This window comes from Lissotriton vulgaris, chromosome 6 (assembly GCF_964263255.1).
Source record: "Lissotriton vulgaris chromosome 6, aLisVul1.2, whole genome shotgun sequence".
Classification (NCBI taxonomy): Eukaryota; Metazoa; Chordata; class Amphibia; order Caudata; family Salamandridae; genus Lissotriton; species Lissotriton vulgaris.
In genome coordinates, this window is record NC_141694.1 from 880217057 (window position 1) to 880231869 (window position 14813).

At 43.6% G+C, this 14813-nt stretch overlaps 1 protein-coding gene across 1 annotated transcript in view; it reads left to right on the forward strand.

The window, feature by feature from the left end:
• The window catches only part of SYNE1 (spectrin repeat containing nuclear envelope protein 1), a 2319318-nt gene that overhangs the window by 624888 nt on the left and 1679617 nt on the right, over positions 1-14813 (forward strand). The window contains exons 24-25 of the mRNA XM_086926873.1: positions 841-1005; positions 6824-6958. Coding sequence (XP_086782999.1) covers positions 841-1005; positions 6824-6958 — 300 coding nt within the window. The remainder of the gene's footprint in view (positions 1-840; positions 1006-6823; positions 6959-14813) is intronic.

The following is a 14813-nucleotide window of genomic DNA, read 5'->3' on the forward strand; positions in this document are numbered from 1 at the left end:
TTGTAGAGTATTCTATTCTTACAGCAGCGTCTGTATTGCATATACTTTCCCTGTTTGCTCCACTGCACATGTTTAAATTGGTGCACCTTGCACAAACAGGGAAAGTGCGCTATATTACATTGAATGCCCTGCCCCAGGGCAGCCGCCAACTCGTGCTGTCATGGGTGCGATGCATTCATGTGATATTTGGAGCTGCTGCTTCAAAGCTGCTCTGTGTTTCACTGTGCAGGCAGCAACCCACCTACACTTTGAAGAGTGATTAGAGATGGCTTTGCAGGCAGGTGCAGTGAGTGACTGCACCTGCCTGCAAGGGGATTGGGAGGTCCGTGGGACCCTCTTTCCCCCCTCCCGGCAGCTGCCATCAGGAGGCACTCTAATAGTGCTCCGCCTTTTTGTGGCACACTTTCAGTGCACCTCCTGACAGCATTTTGCCTTTGCGCACGTGTCATTAATACAGCATGGGCGCAGAGGGAAAAATTCATACCCCCATGCAAAGATGGGCACTCCCTCTTGAGATAGTGTGGCACTACATGAGTGTCAGAGCTATCTGGATTACAGCATTGGCCGCACAAGCGTCTGTGACCCTCTGTGTAAAGCCAAAATGTCCTGATGGTGCACAAAGCAGGCTCACTTGCCTCCTGTGCCCCTAGAACACTTTATCTAATATGTCCCCAGTAGTACTGTACCCCATGGTAGTAATTTCTGATGAGGTTTTGTCCTATAAGCCTAAAGCTGTGCTGAAAACTGATGAGCCAATGACATTATTTTAACTTGTGTGCTACTCTGCCAGCACCATTTTGCACTACACTGTTGCAGAAGTCTTTTTTACTTTTTACTTAGACTATGGTGAAAAAGGCCACAGACTGGAGGAAGCAGGTAGAAGCCAACAGCAGCATGATGAAGAAGTTTGATGAGTCCAGAGCAGAGCTTGAGAAGGTGCTACAGACCGCTCAGTCTTACATTAAGGAAAAAGGCAATACAGAGGAGCTGCTGAAGAGACACACTGTATGTATAGCTTGCTGATGTCGATTCATTCTTTCTTCTTAACTTAAAACATATTTTTGACATTAAGATTTGAGTGTGACAATAAAATAGGCAGTCACTTTTTCATTACAGGTTACTCACTTTGAATGTATATTTAAATAATAAGTGTGAAGTTTTGCTGAAAATATGTAGGGAACTTTTAGAAAGGTTTGTTAACATTTCTGGAACTATATCATTTTGGAAGGTTTCTTACGTGATCATTACCTTTCCATGAAACTGCATGCTTTTAAAAGCTGTAGGGAAATGCCTACCATCGGCTAATGCGGGCTTACAAATATATTTGTGTTTTTAATAAGGAATAGTTTTTTAAAACTGCATATTTATGAGCTATGCTAGAGCAAGCAAGGTGCACTATTGACTTCATAAAGAAGTGATAGATATCACTTCTATTCATGTGAGAACACAGATAATACGGCACTTGCAATAGTCTGTGCTAAGCACATTAAGTCCTATGTGGTCCAGTCAGGATCTTAGGGACACAGGACACCAGAGTGCATGTGTCCCTCAAGCACAGTTGTTCCCTCGGAGAGTGGGGTCTCTGTTACCACTGTATTGCAGTGTGCGGGAGACACCCACCGGCTTTGAGTTTCACAATTTGAGCACCAGAATCCATCAATCCCTGAGTCTGCCCCCTCATGGATCTAGAGGATTTTCCAATGCATAGCAGGCTATACATCCACATGCATATAAAGACACAACTGTAATGCACAGTCAGACAGAGGATGCTATCAGTGCATGGGGAATGTACTTCATTGGTGGTTAACAAAGTTGAGTGGAGCCACATTCACGCCTCCTATTACAATGGCTCTTGTTAATTATACAAAGCATAACCTAAGCAAATATTCCTTATGAAGAGCCTTTCACTAAGGCCCACTTACAAGTCTGGCAGTCCACAAACTGCCAAATCACGGGAGAGCGGCGGGGTTGTTGGTCTCCTGATTGCCCTCTTACAATATGGACGGTGCCTAGCCCCATTGCAGCCGCCAGGGAAGCGCCGTTCCCTGGGGGTGTTGCAGAGGACAGGACAGCCGCTGTAGGCAGTAGGAGTTCCTGAAGGGCGGTGACGTGGGAAGGGGGAGGGGCAGGGTGGGGGGTAGTAATGTATGGATTACGGAGTTTAACAGGTAAGTAAACATATAAATAAATAAAACAAATTTTGTTGCGTGCACTGCATCACCAAATGCGATACAGTGCGTGCAACAAAATCTGTTTTATTTATTTATGTGTTTACTTACCTGTTAAACTCCGTAATCCATACATTACTACCCCCACCCTGCCCCTCCTCCTCCCCACGTCACCGCCCTGCAGGAACTCCTACTGCCGACCGCTGCTGGGACAGGAGGCAGTAATGTGCTTGGCGTGACCACTGTGGTCCTGCTAAGCATATTACACATTTCCTGTCCGCCACAGTTTTCATGGCAGTTTCACCTCCATGAAAACTGTGGCGAAGAGGAAGTAAAGGGGGCCCTACAGTGCCACCTGGTGCCTCACGCCCAGTGGATGCACACATGTGCCTCCCATGTCCATGCACACCAGTCGCTGCACAGCATTGAAGTTTCAGTCCATGCAGTGCAGGAACTGTTTTTGGCATTACCATTGCTGTGCCCATTTTCAGGGCAGTGCCTTGGGAATATCAAATACTAAGCCCGCCAGACCAGAGGAAACTTTTTAACTGCAGACGGCCTGACTACAGCTTTGGCAGTGTCGCGGCAGGGCGAACCTTGCGCAGCACTGCTAAATTCATATTCCGGCCCTTAATCACCATTTCCAACAGGAGGTGGGAAGTGAGGGTGGGCAGTTTTTGGGACTGAATAAATACCCTGTATTGTAGTGCTTAATTTGTAAAAGAATTGATGAGAAGCCAGCATCCAGTGCTATTGAATGTTGGCATGCCACATACTAAAGCTGTGCAGCCTTCAATCCACCTCATGCCTCTTTAATCCACTACCTGACACTCCCTGCCCATTTATCTCACTCGTCCTGGTTCATGCTTTCTCACTTTGTGACGGTTTTCAGTTTTTCTCTTCCTCCTTCTTTCCCCTTTGTGGCTTTTTCTCTGTCTTACTCTCGCAAAATGTCTAATAAAAAAAATAAGTGCTGGTCCCCAGAAATAAGGGCCGGTGGCCCCCACTAGTAACCCCCAGCTCAATTAGGCACTGCTCTAGCAACTCAAAACATATTTAAATTAGGGTTATTTGTACTTATACTTTAAATTGGTGTGCTTTCATCGTCAGACGTTTCGTAATGCATCTGTTGCATATTTCGTTTTTTTTGGCAGCCGTAATGTGTGTAGTTTTTTTCTGATTCAGTGTTTTCGCTTCAAAGACATCTTCGGTCATGAAGGGGATAAATCATCATGTCCCATTGAATTAAGTCCTCGCACACCTCCTGAACTTGTGATCACACACTTCTAGGCTCAATAGCAACAATATGAAGTCCCTAAAAGACAAGATAACAACATTGCATAATATGGGCAAGAAGCAAGTGTATTGTCACTGACTATGCAAAAAGATATGGTATTATGGCTTTCATTCGTGGTAGGAGAATGTTCATAGGGTGCCTTCAGCTACCTGTCTCTCAAGAGTACTACAACAACCTTTAACCTGCATAAATAAATCACATTGTCAGGAATATCCTCCTGCCATAAGGAGCTCCAATGGTACATTGTTCTGTTGCAATGTAAAACACGTCTTGAATAAGTAGAATGCTAAGTTCCTTCAGTTTTAAGCAGAGGAATATGCTAGAAAGTGGATTTGCAAGAACGTTTTCCTTCACAACGCTCATATCAAGTGTACTTTCTTTCTTGTCCGTATATTCCTTTCAGCCATCTTATTTAATATTTTTTCTCGAAGAGACAAACATGTATTTCCTCGCTCTTCATTTGAAATTATGGACCTTATATTCATATATCTGACCCTTATAGTTTACTAACTTATGTTATTCTGGACTAGTTTCTGGAGAGGGTTGCCTCATATTGCATGCCTTATTTGTGAAGGATTATGGATGAGGTCTACAATGTCCCTCTGTACATTTTACATATGAGAGGAAATGCATGACACCTCTTTAACAGGATGTATTCTAAACACAAGAACCAGTGCAATGCACTGAACCAGAAACTACATGAATGCACCTGTCCTACCATGAGTATTTTAGTTGACTGAACTGAAGCATATCCTCTGCTACAGCACGTAAAAGGGTGGCACAGTATGGATCATGTGTTGTCCTGGACACTTTGTGGCCAATACAGTGCTAGTATGGATATGATATCAGCAGAAAGTGTTAGAGTGAGCCGATTGGGCAGATAAGGTGTTGCAATGCAGCAAATATCACCATGTGGATGGTTTGGTTGCCTCCAAGCTCATGAGCAGTTATAAATAACTGTCAACACTCATACATAAGCACAGAGGCCCAGTAAAAACTAACTCAAATCAAGAAGTAGTATAATTGATTACCATTGTAATTGCTAGGGTATGGGCCTACTCAACAGTGACAAGTAGTTCAATGTAAAGCTGCCCATACCCATTTCCAGATGAAAATACTTGTTTTCTTTTTATGTCTTCTCAAATCCATTCAGGTGATTCTTGCTTTACACCATATTTACTCCATTTCAATAAATTTGCTTCACTTTGAGCCATATTGTGAGCAAGTAACTGAAGAAAGGAGGTCAAAAAAGAATTAAACCTAAATGGGCTCAAGTGGAGCACCCAAACATAGCAATTCTAAAACAGGTGAACCAAAGTCACCTCAAGATCCTTTCTAACTTGGTAGCTTGGCCAACGTTTTAAGGCTTATATGTGCAAGAGGTGCTAGGGAAGTAGAAAATCTTAAGCACAAGTCAAAGTCTAGAGATAAAAAAAACTGTAGGTTAAATCCAATGTAGCCACACAAAGACAAAAGCAAATTATTTAGAACCACTCAAGGTTTCAGTCTGTCAGAAATTACCAACATAGAAGCCAACTACAGCGAGAACTAGTGTGGACAGCTTTGTGATAAATGCATTACAATTTGGCCTGGGTTTGAGCAACTAGGAAACAAACTGTTGTAATCTGAACCACATTGTTCAAGCCCAGCACTTTGCTGTCTGTACCTTTATTAGATTTTAAGTGAGTTGTTCGTTCATAGAAGACAGAGGTCTCATGGTCAATTTCTTTCCAAACACACTAAAGTAGTATGCATTGCGTTGACTGAGAGAGGCAGAACACTATAGTAAAGCAGAGCAATACTGTTAATGTGATGCCTGAAGAAGGAAGGCAAATTGGTCAAATTATACCCCTGTCAGTGAGATTAGACTGCCCAGAATTATTTTGCATCACTAGTAACAGACGTTTGGTCATGTTTGACCATCCCAGGGCTTTTGAGGGCTTGAATACAACTAGTTCAGTAGCATAGGTCCATACAATATACTATCCACACAGAAGGCTCATGGAAGTAAAAGATATGGGATCACATCTGCACATGAATAATGGCATAATAATTTTATAAGAATAAATAATAATTATTGCCCAGTCCTAGGGTCATATCATGATAGCAGTCAGTGCCGAGGTTAAACCCAGCAAGGGTCTATGCATTTGTATTTTCCCCAAAATTGCACTCTTCTGCGCATGCATTAACTTGTAAAATCTCCAAGTTGGAGCATGAGCTGGAGACAGCACAGTTCGGAAACACATCACAGTAATTTCCTCTTTGTGTTTTTGAGCTGTACTGAGTACAGCTCTTGTGTTGCTGAGCTTCACACCGAAGGGCATCATGATCTGGTCCCAAGTCTTTTCGTTCTCGTAACAGGATAGCTGAAGCTGTTAATACTCAAGTCATTTTTATTGGGAGTAGGGGTGTAGCCTCCACTGGTGCAGCAGGTGCACCGGGGCCCAGAGGCTAGGGGGGGGCAACAAATCCTGATTACTACTGTATTTTACAACTCAGATGGCAGCCAGAGTGCCCATTTCTTTGTTTGTACTAGGGCCCATGACACACTGGCTATGTCACTAATTCGACGACCCTGGAAAAAAATAGGACTTTTCGATATGCAAATTTGGAAGGATAAAGAAAAGTGTTAGTTTCTCAATAGTTTAAGGGTAGCCAGATCACATATTCATGGGAATTATAAGATAAAAACAAAGTTGTCAAAGAACCTTGGATTCAGGCTAACTTGTATTTTGGAATTATGGGAAAGGTCAACACTTTTGAAGAGGTCGGGGATTCATATTTGGCTAGGCATCAAATGGCAAGTTTTTTAAAAACTTTTGGTCATACCACGCAGTACAGCATCACAAATATGGCATTGGCCAGTCGTCCCAACGGACCTATTGGCTTTGTCAATAACAGTTTATATTTGTACCGCTTTTTTCATGTGGCCAAAAGGTTGGTGTATTCTGTTATCTCTTGGGTTCCTTATAATTCATTGTATTATGTTGTGTGCTGAAAGAAAATTATACTTTACTTAAAAAAACGAGAGTGCTTTTCTGTTCTGGGTAGTTTAACAAAGCTTGTCTTACTAACTAAGGTACTTATCAATTTTTAAGAAATGTAAGTTAAGAAATCTCAAAAAAGTGTGAGGCTCTATTGTATATAAATGCACAGAAAATATTTGTTTCCTCACAAAGTAAAAAAAACGGACTTATAAAGCATATACCAAGCATATCAGACGTACACAGGTAGATATAATAGTGTACTGAAAAGCTACTCAGTTTACTTCATATCCACGGTAAATGTAGCACTAGCTTCATGTGATGCACCATTCTTGATATCTACTTAACTTTCTGCCCTTCTTTTTCTTATTCAGGAGTTTTTCAGTCAGCTAGACCAGAGGATACTTAACACCTTTCTGAAAGCTTGTGATGAACTAACAGATATCCTGCCTGAGGAAGAACAGCAGAGCCTTCAGGAAACTGTTAGAAAACTGCATAAGCAGTGGAAGGTTAGTTTATGAGTCATGGTGGAATCTACTCACTTCTGTTGAGTCACTGCAGAACATTATGGACTGCTTGCATCTGCATAACAAAGAATCCTGTTCATAGACTGTTTAAAACTTTTTTCGCATTCATATTTTTTTATATGTAAATGCCATATTTTTTTATTGACCACTTGCCAGAAACTTCACAAAAAGTGCTTTAAAGCAGATCCACAGCCAGGGTGCTCAAGACCGGTGTAAGAGGGCCAAATAAACACCAGACTTTCAGGATAGCAATGGATTAAGTAAATGATTTCCATTCACACCCATTGTGTGTAAAAGTGTTATATGGATTTAAAAAAATGAAATAAGCGTTCGGGCCTCATGGACATGTATTGTGCACCCCTGATTTAAATGCTGCATCAATGAATAAACAGTCTGCCCCATTCACAAACGGACCCCCAACCCACAGGGCCAAAATTAAAGGGAAGGGTGGCGTACACCCCCATCCCCCAGGGCAAACCAATTAAAATGGGGAGGGAGCAATTTGGATCCCCCTCCCTGAACCCTTTTAGCCCTGGGGACCCCATCCCCCAGGGCAAACCGATAAAAAGGGGAGGGGGCTATGGGGCTGTGTGGTCTCTCTCTCAGAGCCTCATTAATTCCCGGAGAGAACCGTCCCAGGGGCTATATTTTTTTTAAAGGGGAGTGATCCCCCTTTTTGAGCCTCATTTGGCGCTGGGGCGCCCATCCTCCAGGGCTATTTTTTTTTTACAGTGAAGGGGAGGGGGGGGGGGGACGACACATGGCCCCCTCCCTGAGCCTCTTTAGGCCCTCGGGACCCCATCCCCTAGGACAGTTTTATTTATTATATGGAAGGGGGATGTTTGGCCCCACCACCGAGCCTCATCAGGACCCTGAAAGTCCTTCCCCCAGGGCAGTACCTCTTTTACAGTGGAGGGCGGCTGTGCAGCCCCCAGCCTCCTTCCCCAAGCCTATTATGGCCCTGGGGACCCCAGCACCCGAGGCACAAATTATTTCAAGGTGGGTGCCCTGGTGCCCACCCAGGGCACTCGCCATGCACAATGTTGGGGGTCATGTGGGGGAGTCCCAGGGCCACGGTAGCCCCAGCTGGCTACCCGCATGCTGCGGTAGCCACCATTGCTCCCGCCCAGAGGGAGCAGCTACTTATGCTGCTCCCTCTGCGTGGGAGCAATATTTTGACCAGTTTCGAAACACAACTCAAGTCTGCTCCCAGCTGGCAGAGCATCATTTAAAGCTGGGAGCAGACTGTGTGTTTGCTCCGGTTTGGCCATAGTTTGAAAAATGAACCAGTCAGGTGTGAGCAAGTAAAAGTTTCTCTGCCTGTATGGGAAGGGAATTTGCTGCGTCCCTGGGGTGAGTTCCCCATGACAAAACATGTAAGCTGGCCCTGGTGAATGTGGTCCCGGGCCATAAAAGTCTCAATAAGGGGAGCCACACACCTCCTACCTTTTTTAAAAGTAGTGGCCCTGAGGGATGTGGTCGCCAGGGCCTTTTAAAGGCTTTATTGGCAGTTACGGTGGGCTCCCTGAGGTCTATAATGAGTCGAGGAGTGGGGCCCCCTCCCCTTTAATTAAATGAATCATCCCCGGGACATAGATATCTAGGTGTGTGTTCAGTCTATAAAGGTGTGAATAATAAGAATAGTCTCGTATTTGCCTGTGTTACACACTCCAAATATCCGTTAGACCCCAATGCAACTTCCAGTCCCAAAAACTCTGCGAAGTTTTGAAGCCCAGCATCCATGCAGAGGAGGTATAGGCATATTCAAGTGAACATCCACAACACAGTTAAAATCACTGAAGGCTCTGAAGGAAAGTGACCTGGACCAGGTTTGAGGCATATACGCTGCCCACAGTAGCTTGGTAGGAGCATTTTCTAAGCCAGATCAAACACCAAGTCCACTCCCAGTAGGGAGGAACTTCTAAAATGCTTCAGCCCGCTGAGAGTAGATTTTCCATCTGTTTCCCTGCCCGAAGTGATGCAGGCAGGAAAGCAGATCAAAATATTGCTCCAGCCCACAGGAAGCAGCATTAATAGCTGTGACCTGCGGGCGGGAGCAGTGCTGGATCCATGGGGACCCTGGGGCTCTCCCCGCAGCCCGTAACAACAGCATGGTGGGTGCCCTTGGTGGGCACCAGGGCAACCTCCTTTTGTTGCGCTAGGCCCCAGGGGATGGGGTGCCTGGGATCGAAATTGTCTTGGTGAGGGAGACCCTGTGCCTCCCTCCCCTTCAAAATGCTGCCAGGCCCTGGGGAATGGGGTCCCCAGGGCTGAAATCGGCCTGAGGAGTAAGACTGTGTGTCTCTTCTCCATTCACAATGGTGTTGGGCCCCATAGGAGAGGATCCCCAGGGCTGAAATCGTCACAGGGAGGGTGCCACGCAAGCCTCCCACCCCTTCAGAAAGCTGCCTGAACCCGGTAGATAGGGTCTTGGGCCCGAAATACACCCAGGGAGGGGGCCATGCACACCATCTTCCCCCTCAAAATGCTGCTGGGCCTCAATGGATGGTGTACATGGGGTGGATAAAATCAACCTCAAAATTCTGTTGGCCCCGGGGGATGTGGTCCCTGGGGCCAATATCAGCCTGGTTGGGGGGGGGCATGCATGCCCCCTCCCCTTTATTTAAAAGAGTGGCCTTGGAGGATGGGGCCCCCAAGGCCTAACAAGGCTCATGGAGCGGGGCCATTCGGCCCTTCATTCCATTTATTTAAATAAGTGGTGCCTGTGGATGGGGTCCCTGGGGCTGATAACGGCTGGGGGAGGGGGTCGGCGCGCCCCCCTCCCCTTAAACAAGCACGTAGCCCAGGGGAATGGGGTTCCCATGACCTAAAGAGGCTCGGGAGGGAGGCTGCCCCCCTCCCCTTTAAAAACAAAAAGACCCTGGGGTCCCCAGGGCCATGCCTGTGGCCAATCCCTCAGTTTGCACAGCTGAAGGCTGAGCACAGCATGGGGTTGTCTGCATGTGGGGGTTGGCAGCTGGGCCTGCAGCCAGCCCTCCGCTGTGAACAGCCAAAGACCATGTGCAGCAGGGGATTGCATTTATGTATGGTAATTACGTTTTTCTTTACGCTAAAAAAAACCTCTAGAAATTCACAAAAAAACTGAGGGTAAAGTAGTGTATAGTTACGTGTGATAAAAAGATCTGTTTTTGTTTTAATAAAACTTAGACATTCACTGGAAAAAACAAAGGTTAAAGTAACGGTATAGTTAGGTGAATTTTTCAGTGACAACATTAACGTTTTGATCTTTTAAAAAAAACTGAAATTCACCAGTTATTTTTAGCAGCACTAACTATAACTTGCGCTGACGCCATGCACTGATTATCACTTCACATATGACATCCTTTATGACATGTTCTACGACATCAGTCATAACATCACTGATGACATCTCCAAAGATGACATGATGACATCCCTGATGATATCTTGCAAGCTTCATTTTCCTGCATATTGTTCTGTAAGTTGCTATGGCATTAAAGGTGTAACAGTAAGTACAAAATAGCTCAGAACATCAGACATCATTACACAACTCCCTTAGCTGTAGAAAGCATGCATTATTTGCACAATTGACCCTATACCTTACACTTTGCAGCTAGCATAGTTCACAATAACAATCATCCACAGATATGGGAAACCCTCATTGAGTATGGTGTTTAATCTGTATACAACTGTTAAGAGAAAGCCAAGTTCCTAAAAACATGCTGAACTTCTGTTCCAAAATTAATGCCCTACTGTGCTCAGCTTTGATCTATATCAAACCCCTGAAACTTATCTGTATCAATCCATGAAACTCACCAAATCTATATTGAGGAATTAAATCAATATGTGTAGAGTAGTGGGTACTGTAAGCAGTAGTCACTCTATGGAGATAGTTTCCCCTGCACCACACTATTTGCAGAAAGTGGAACTCTCATGGGAAATACACTACAGAATATTAAAAAGTATCTACTAAGAACAGTGTACACTCTATGAAACACTTGGCATAAAATACATAATCTGCTAAAAAGTAACCAAGATCTGAAGGACGATACTAAATATCATACTACCTGCACCCGTCATATTGTGTTAAAAACGTTCCAGTTAGCCCATCTTCACAAGCAAAGCAAGCACATGTACATAGGTTAGTGCCTGGTGCACACAGTCTTCTATGTTAAGTAGAAATTGTCATGCTTAGACAATTATGTCCAATAACTCAAGGCTCATTACAATACTTAGTATGGAGTACATAGAATTTTTGCCCTGCTGTAAACCTTTTCTGTAGTACCAAAATACTCGTGTGTAACTTATTGAACTCAAGTCAACTTTAACCTACACACAGAGTTAGTCTTCAATACAAATGAAATGAAATGAAATGAAATGAAATGAAATGAAAAAAATATTTAATAAAGCGCACTGCGGCCAAGCGGCTTCCTGGCGCTAGGGACCTGTTCAGAGCTCACAACGGGAAACCAGGAGAACTAAGAGGGAAAAGCCTGAGAAAAAAGGAAAGTTTTAAGGGCCTTACGAAAGTGAGTGTAGATGGGAATAGAGCGAATAGAAAGTGGGAGGCTATTCCAGAACTGGGGGGCCAGGACAGAAAACCGAGTACCGCCAGTTCTGGATTTGCGAAAACGAGGGATGTGCAAGAGAGAAAGAGAGGAAGATCGAAGCGTGCGACTAGGGGCGTGAGAAGAGATGAGAGAAGTGATGAAAGAGGGAGCGAAGCGGGAATGAGCTCGAAAAGCTAAGCAAGCCAATTTGAAGAAGGATCTGAATCGGATAGGGAGCCAATGAAGAGATTTGAGAGCGGGAGTGATATGGGAGGATTTGGGGAGAGACAAAATGAGGCGGGCGGCCTGATTTTGTATGGCCTGGAGGCGGCGAGTCTCGTAAGCAGGTATGCCCACGTAGAGGCCATTCCCATAGTCGAGGCGGGAGATGATTAAAGCCGCGACTATGGTTTTGAGTGCGTCGGTGGAAAAGAAACGCGAGATTTTCCGGATGAGACGGAGGGACAGAAAACAGGAGGACAAAGACTTATAATGTGTTGAATACCTCTACACACCTATTGTGCATTAGGAACACATGCGTTTTATAAACACATACCAATTAGCTGGACACAGGCTATACAAAATTTGGTAGAAACGCAATACAGTAGTTACCCTTCACTATGTAAACTATAAAACAAATTAACATACTTATTGGATGATGTCGTGAGTGATGTCATCAATGATGTAATTTGAGATGTCGAGTGATGTCATACAACATGTCATAAATGATGTCATTTGTGAGGTCATTAGTGCTGCTAACTATAACTTTTGAATTTCAGTGTATTTTTAAATTCAAAATATTAATGTGGTCATTGACAAATTCATCTAACTATAAACTTTGGGTTTTTAATTGAATGTGTAAGGTTTTTTTAAAAATGAAAACAGATCTTTTTTTCACATCTAACTATAATGTTACTTTAACCTTTGTTTTTTTCATTAAATATAAATACATATATATATATTCCACTCTCCCCTACCATAGTAATAAGGCAAGACTCGCACACCAGAAGCTGCTTATAAGGTGATTTATTTCACAAGCTGAGGAATCGACATCTAAGCATATCCACTGTAAACAGCCTTACTCACGATACGTATGCCACCTAGTGAATAGACATAAATAAAGGACTACCGAATGTTTAACTGAACTTTCCATCTTATAACTTAGTATGTATGTATCAAGGCAGCATTATGTGCAACAGGAAAAACATTCTTTCTAGAACCATGTGAGTTATTTGACTCAGACAAGTTCAATAGGACAGTCAAATGTACAATGCCTTTCTATCCTATGACTTATATTACAAAGTGTGCAATCAAATTGACTGTATTTCCATTTGCTCTACCTTCACAGAAGCTCTGAACTGAATTGTATGTAAAAAACGAAGTTATGATTAATCTTACAGCATGCAATGTGTACAACTCATATTTTCAATTCATCTACACCTACCTTTATACAGTGTGTATATTAATCCATAACTGCAATACGTTGACTGAACAATACATTCACAACATTCCATTAGGGTCCCTAAATTTTGCCAAGTATGCATTTAGAATTAAATGCTCGCTCGAATCATCCGGTAGAAAATCTGCAAAATGAAATAGTAAAGGAGATAAAATAAGTTAACATGACCTTATTGTTGCTTTCTCTGGGGCAAAAAAAGGAAATAGTGTGCAGAAAAGGACTGTGTCAAGGTAATACTACATTGGTACTCGAGCACTTGTTTTTGACATCCGCCAGTCCTTGATGCGAGCGTCAGTGCACACATTCATGAAGCACTACTGCCTTAAAAGCAAGGTCCCGCGGCAAGAGCATTTTGTCCATTTGGTCCTTCAATACATTTTGATCTGAGCCCACTCTACAGACACTCTACCTTGGGAGGTACTGCTTTGGCATCTCGTTTAACGGTGAGGAATCTGTGGTTAGAAGTATCCATCAGAAGAACTATCTTACCTTTGGTAGCATCTTTTCTGGTCGATACTCTGGGCCATATTTATCAAGTGATTGTGTCGCTTTTGCACCACCCAACATAATGGAAAAGCAACGCAACCCCTAAAATGCGATTTGTCAAGCCTTGCAAGATCCCTTGGCGTGGCCAGATTGGCTTGAAAAATTTGGAGTAACCCAACGCAGCGCAAATCGATGTGTAGCGTTACTCTGCCCCCAAAGAGGCATTCCATGGGCATTGCGTGGGTGTTCCCATGCAACACCCATAGATTTTGACACATTCCCAGTTATGCCATTACTGTTAGACCGGGGAATGTGCCAAAATGATATTCCTTCCCAGGGGAGGCGTAACTAGGAGAAATAGCTTTATTTCTCCTTGTTACTTCCTCTTTCTATGTTTGTTGCATTCTGCAGCACACATAGATAGAGGAATATGACTCAAGGGATGTTTTTTGCCGGAAGATGCCCCTTCCTGCACAAAACAACCCTGGTTGCAACACAGGCACCCTTGCACCACATTGCAAGGGTGCATGCGTTGGCGCTAGGCAGCACATTGTCCGCCAGCTCCTGGAAAATGCTGGAATGTGCCTTATTGTGATAAATACAGCACATTCCTGCCCTTTCCCTGTAATGCAGTGTAGCGCAGTGTCACTTTTTGATAAATATGGCCCCCAGTCTCCATCACAATGTTCAACAACTTTTGTAGGTTGACCCAACGTGGAATGCCCACAACTTGCATCAGTGAGCAGATTTGTTCCACTATTCTGTCATAACACTCTTGCAAGGATGTCCCATTTAGAAGGGAAGAATCCCACCATGCAAAATTTGCCCTAATAAATGGCTGTGTTTTCCCAACTAAGGGCCTGATATAGATCTTGGTGGAAGAGTTACTCCATCACAACGGTGATGGATATCCCGTCTACGGAAATATAAATCCCATTATATCCTACGGGATTTATATTTCGGCAGACAGGATATTCGTCCCCTTTGTGACGGAGTAACCCGTCCACCAAGATTTAAATCAGGCCATAAGTTTCACTTAGATGCAAAAGTAGCTTTGTGAATCAGGCAGTTTGACAATAAACAGGCAGCATACATAGTTCACTCTCATCAGATCTTAAAATCCACTTAAGTTGAAGTTATCATTTTGAAGCTAAACCCCAAACCTGAGAGTGGGGACATCACTACCATATTCAGCCACCGGGCCACTGCTAGACTGGATCTGTCAGATATTGATTTAGTATTTGCGGACAGGAATTCATAGTAACAAAAAATTTATCATATTGCCCTGACACCTGATAATAGCTAGACAAGCTTATAAAAAATAATCGCAACTATATTTGGGTAGACCAAAATAATTGCCATT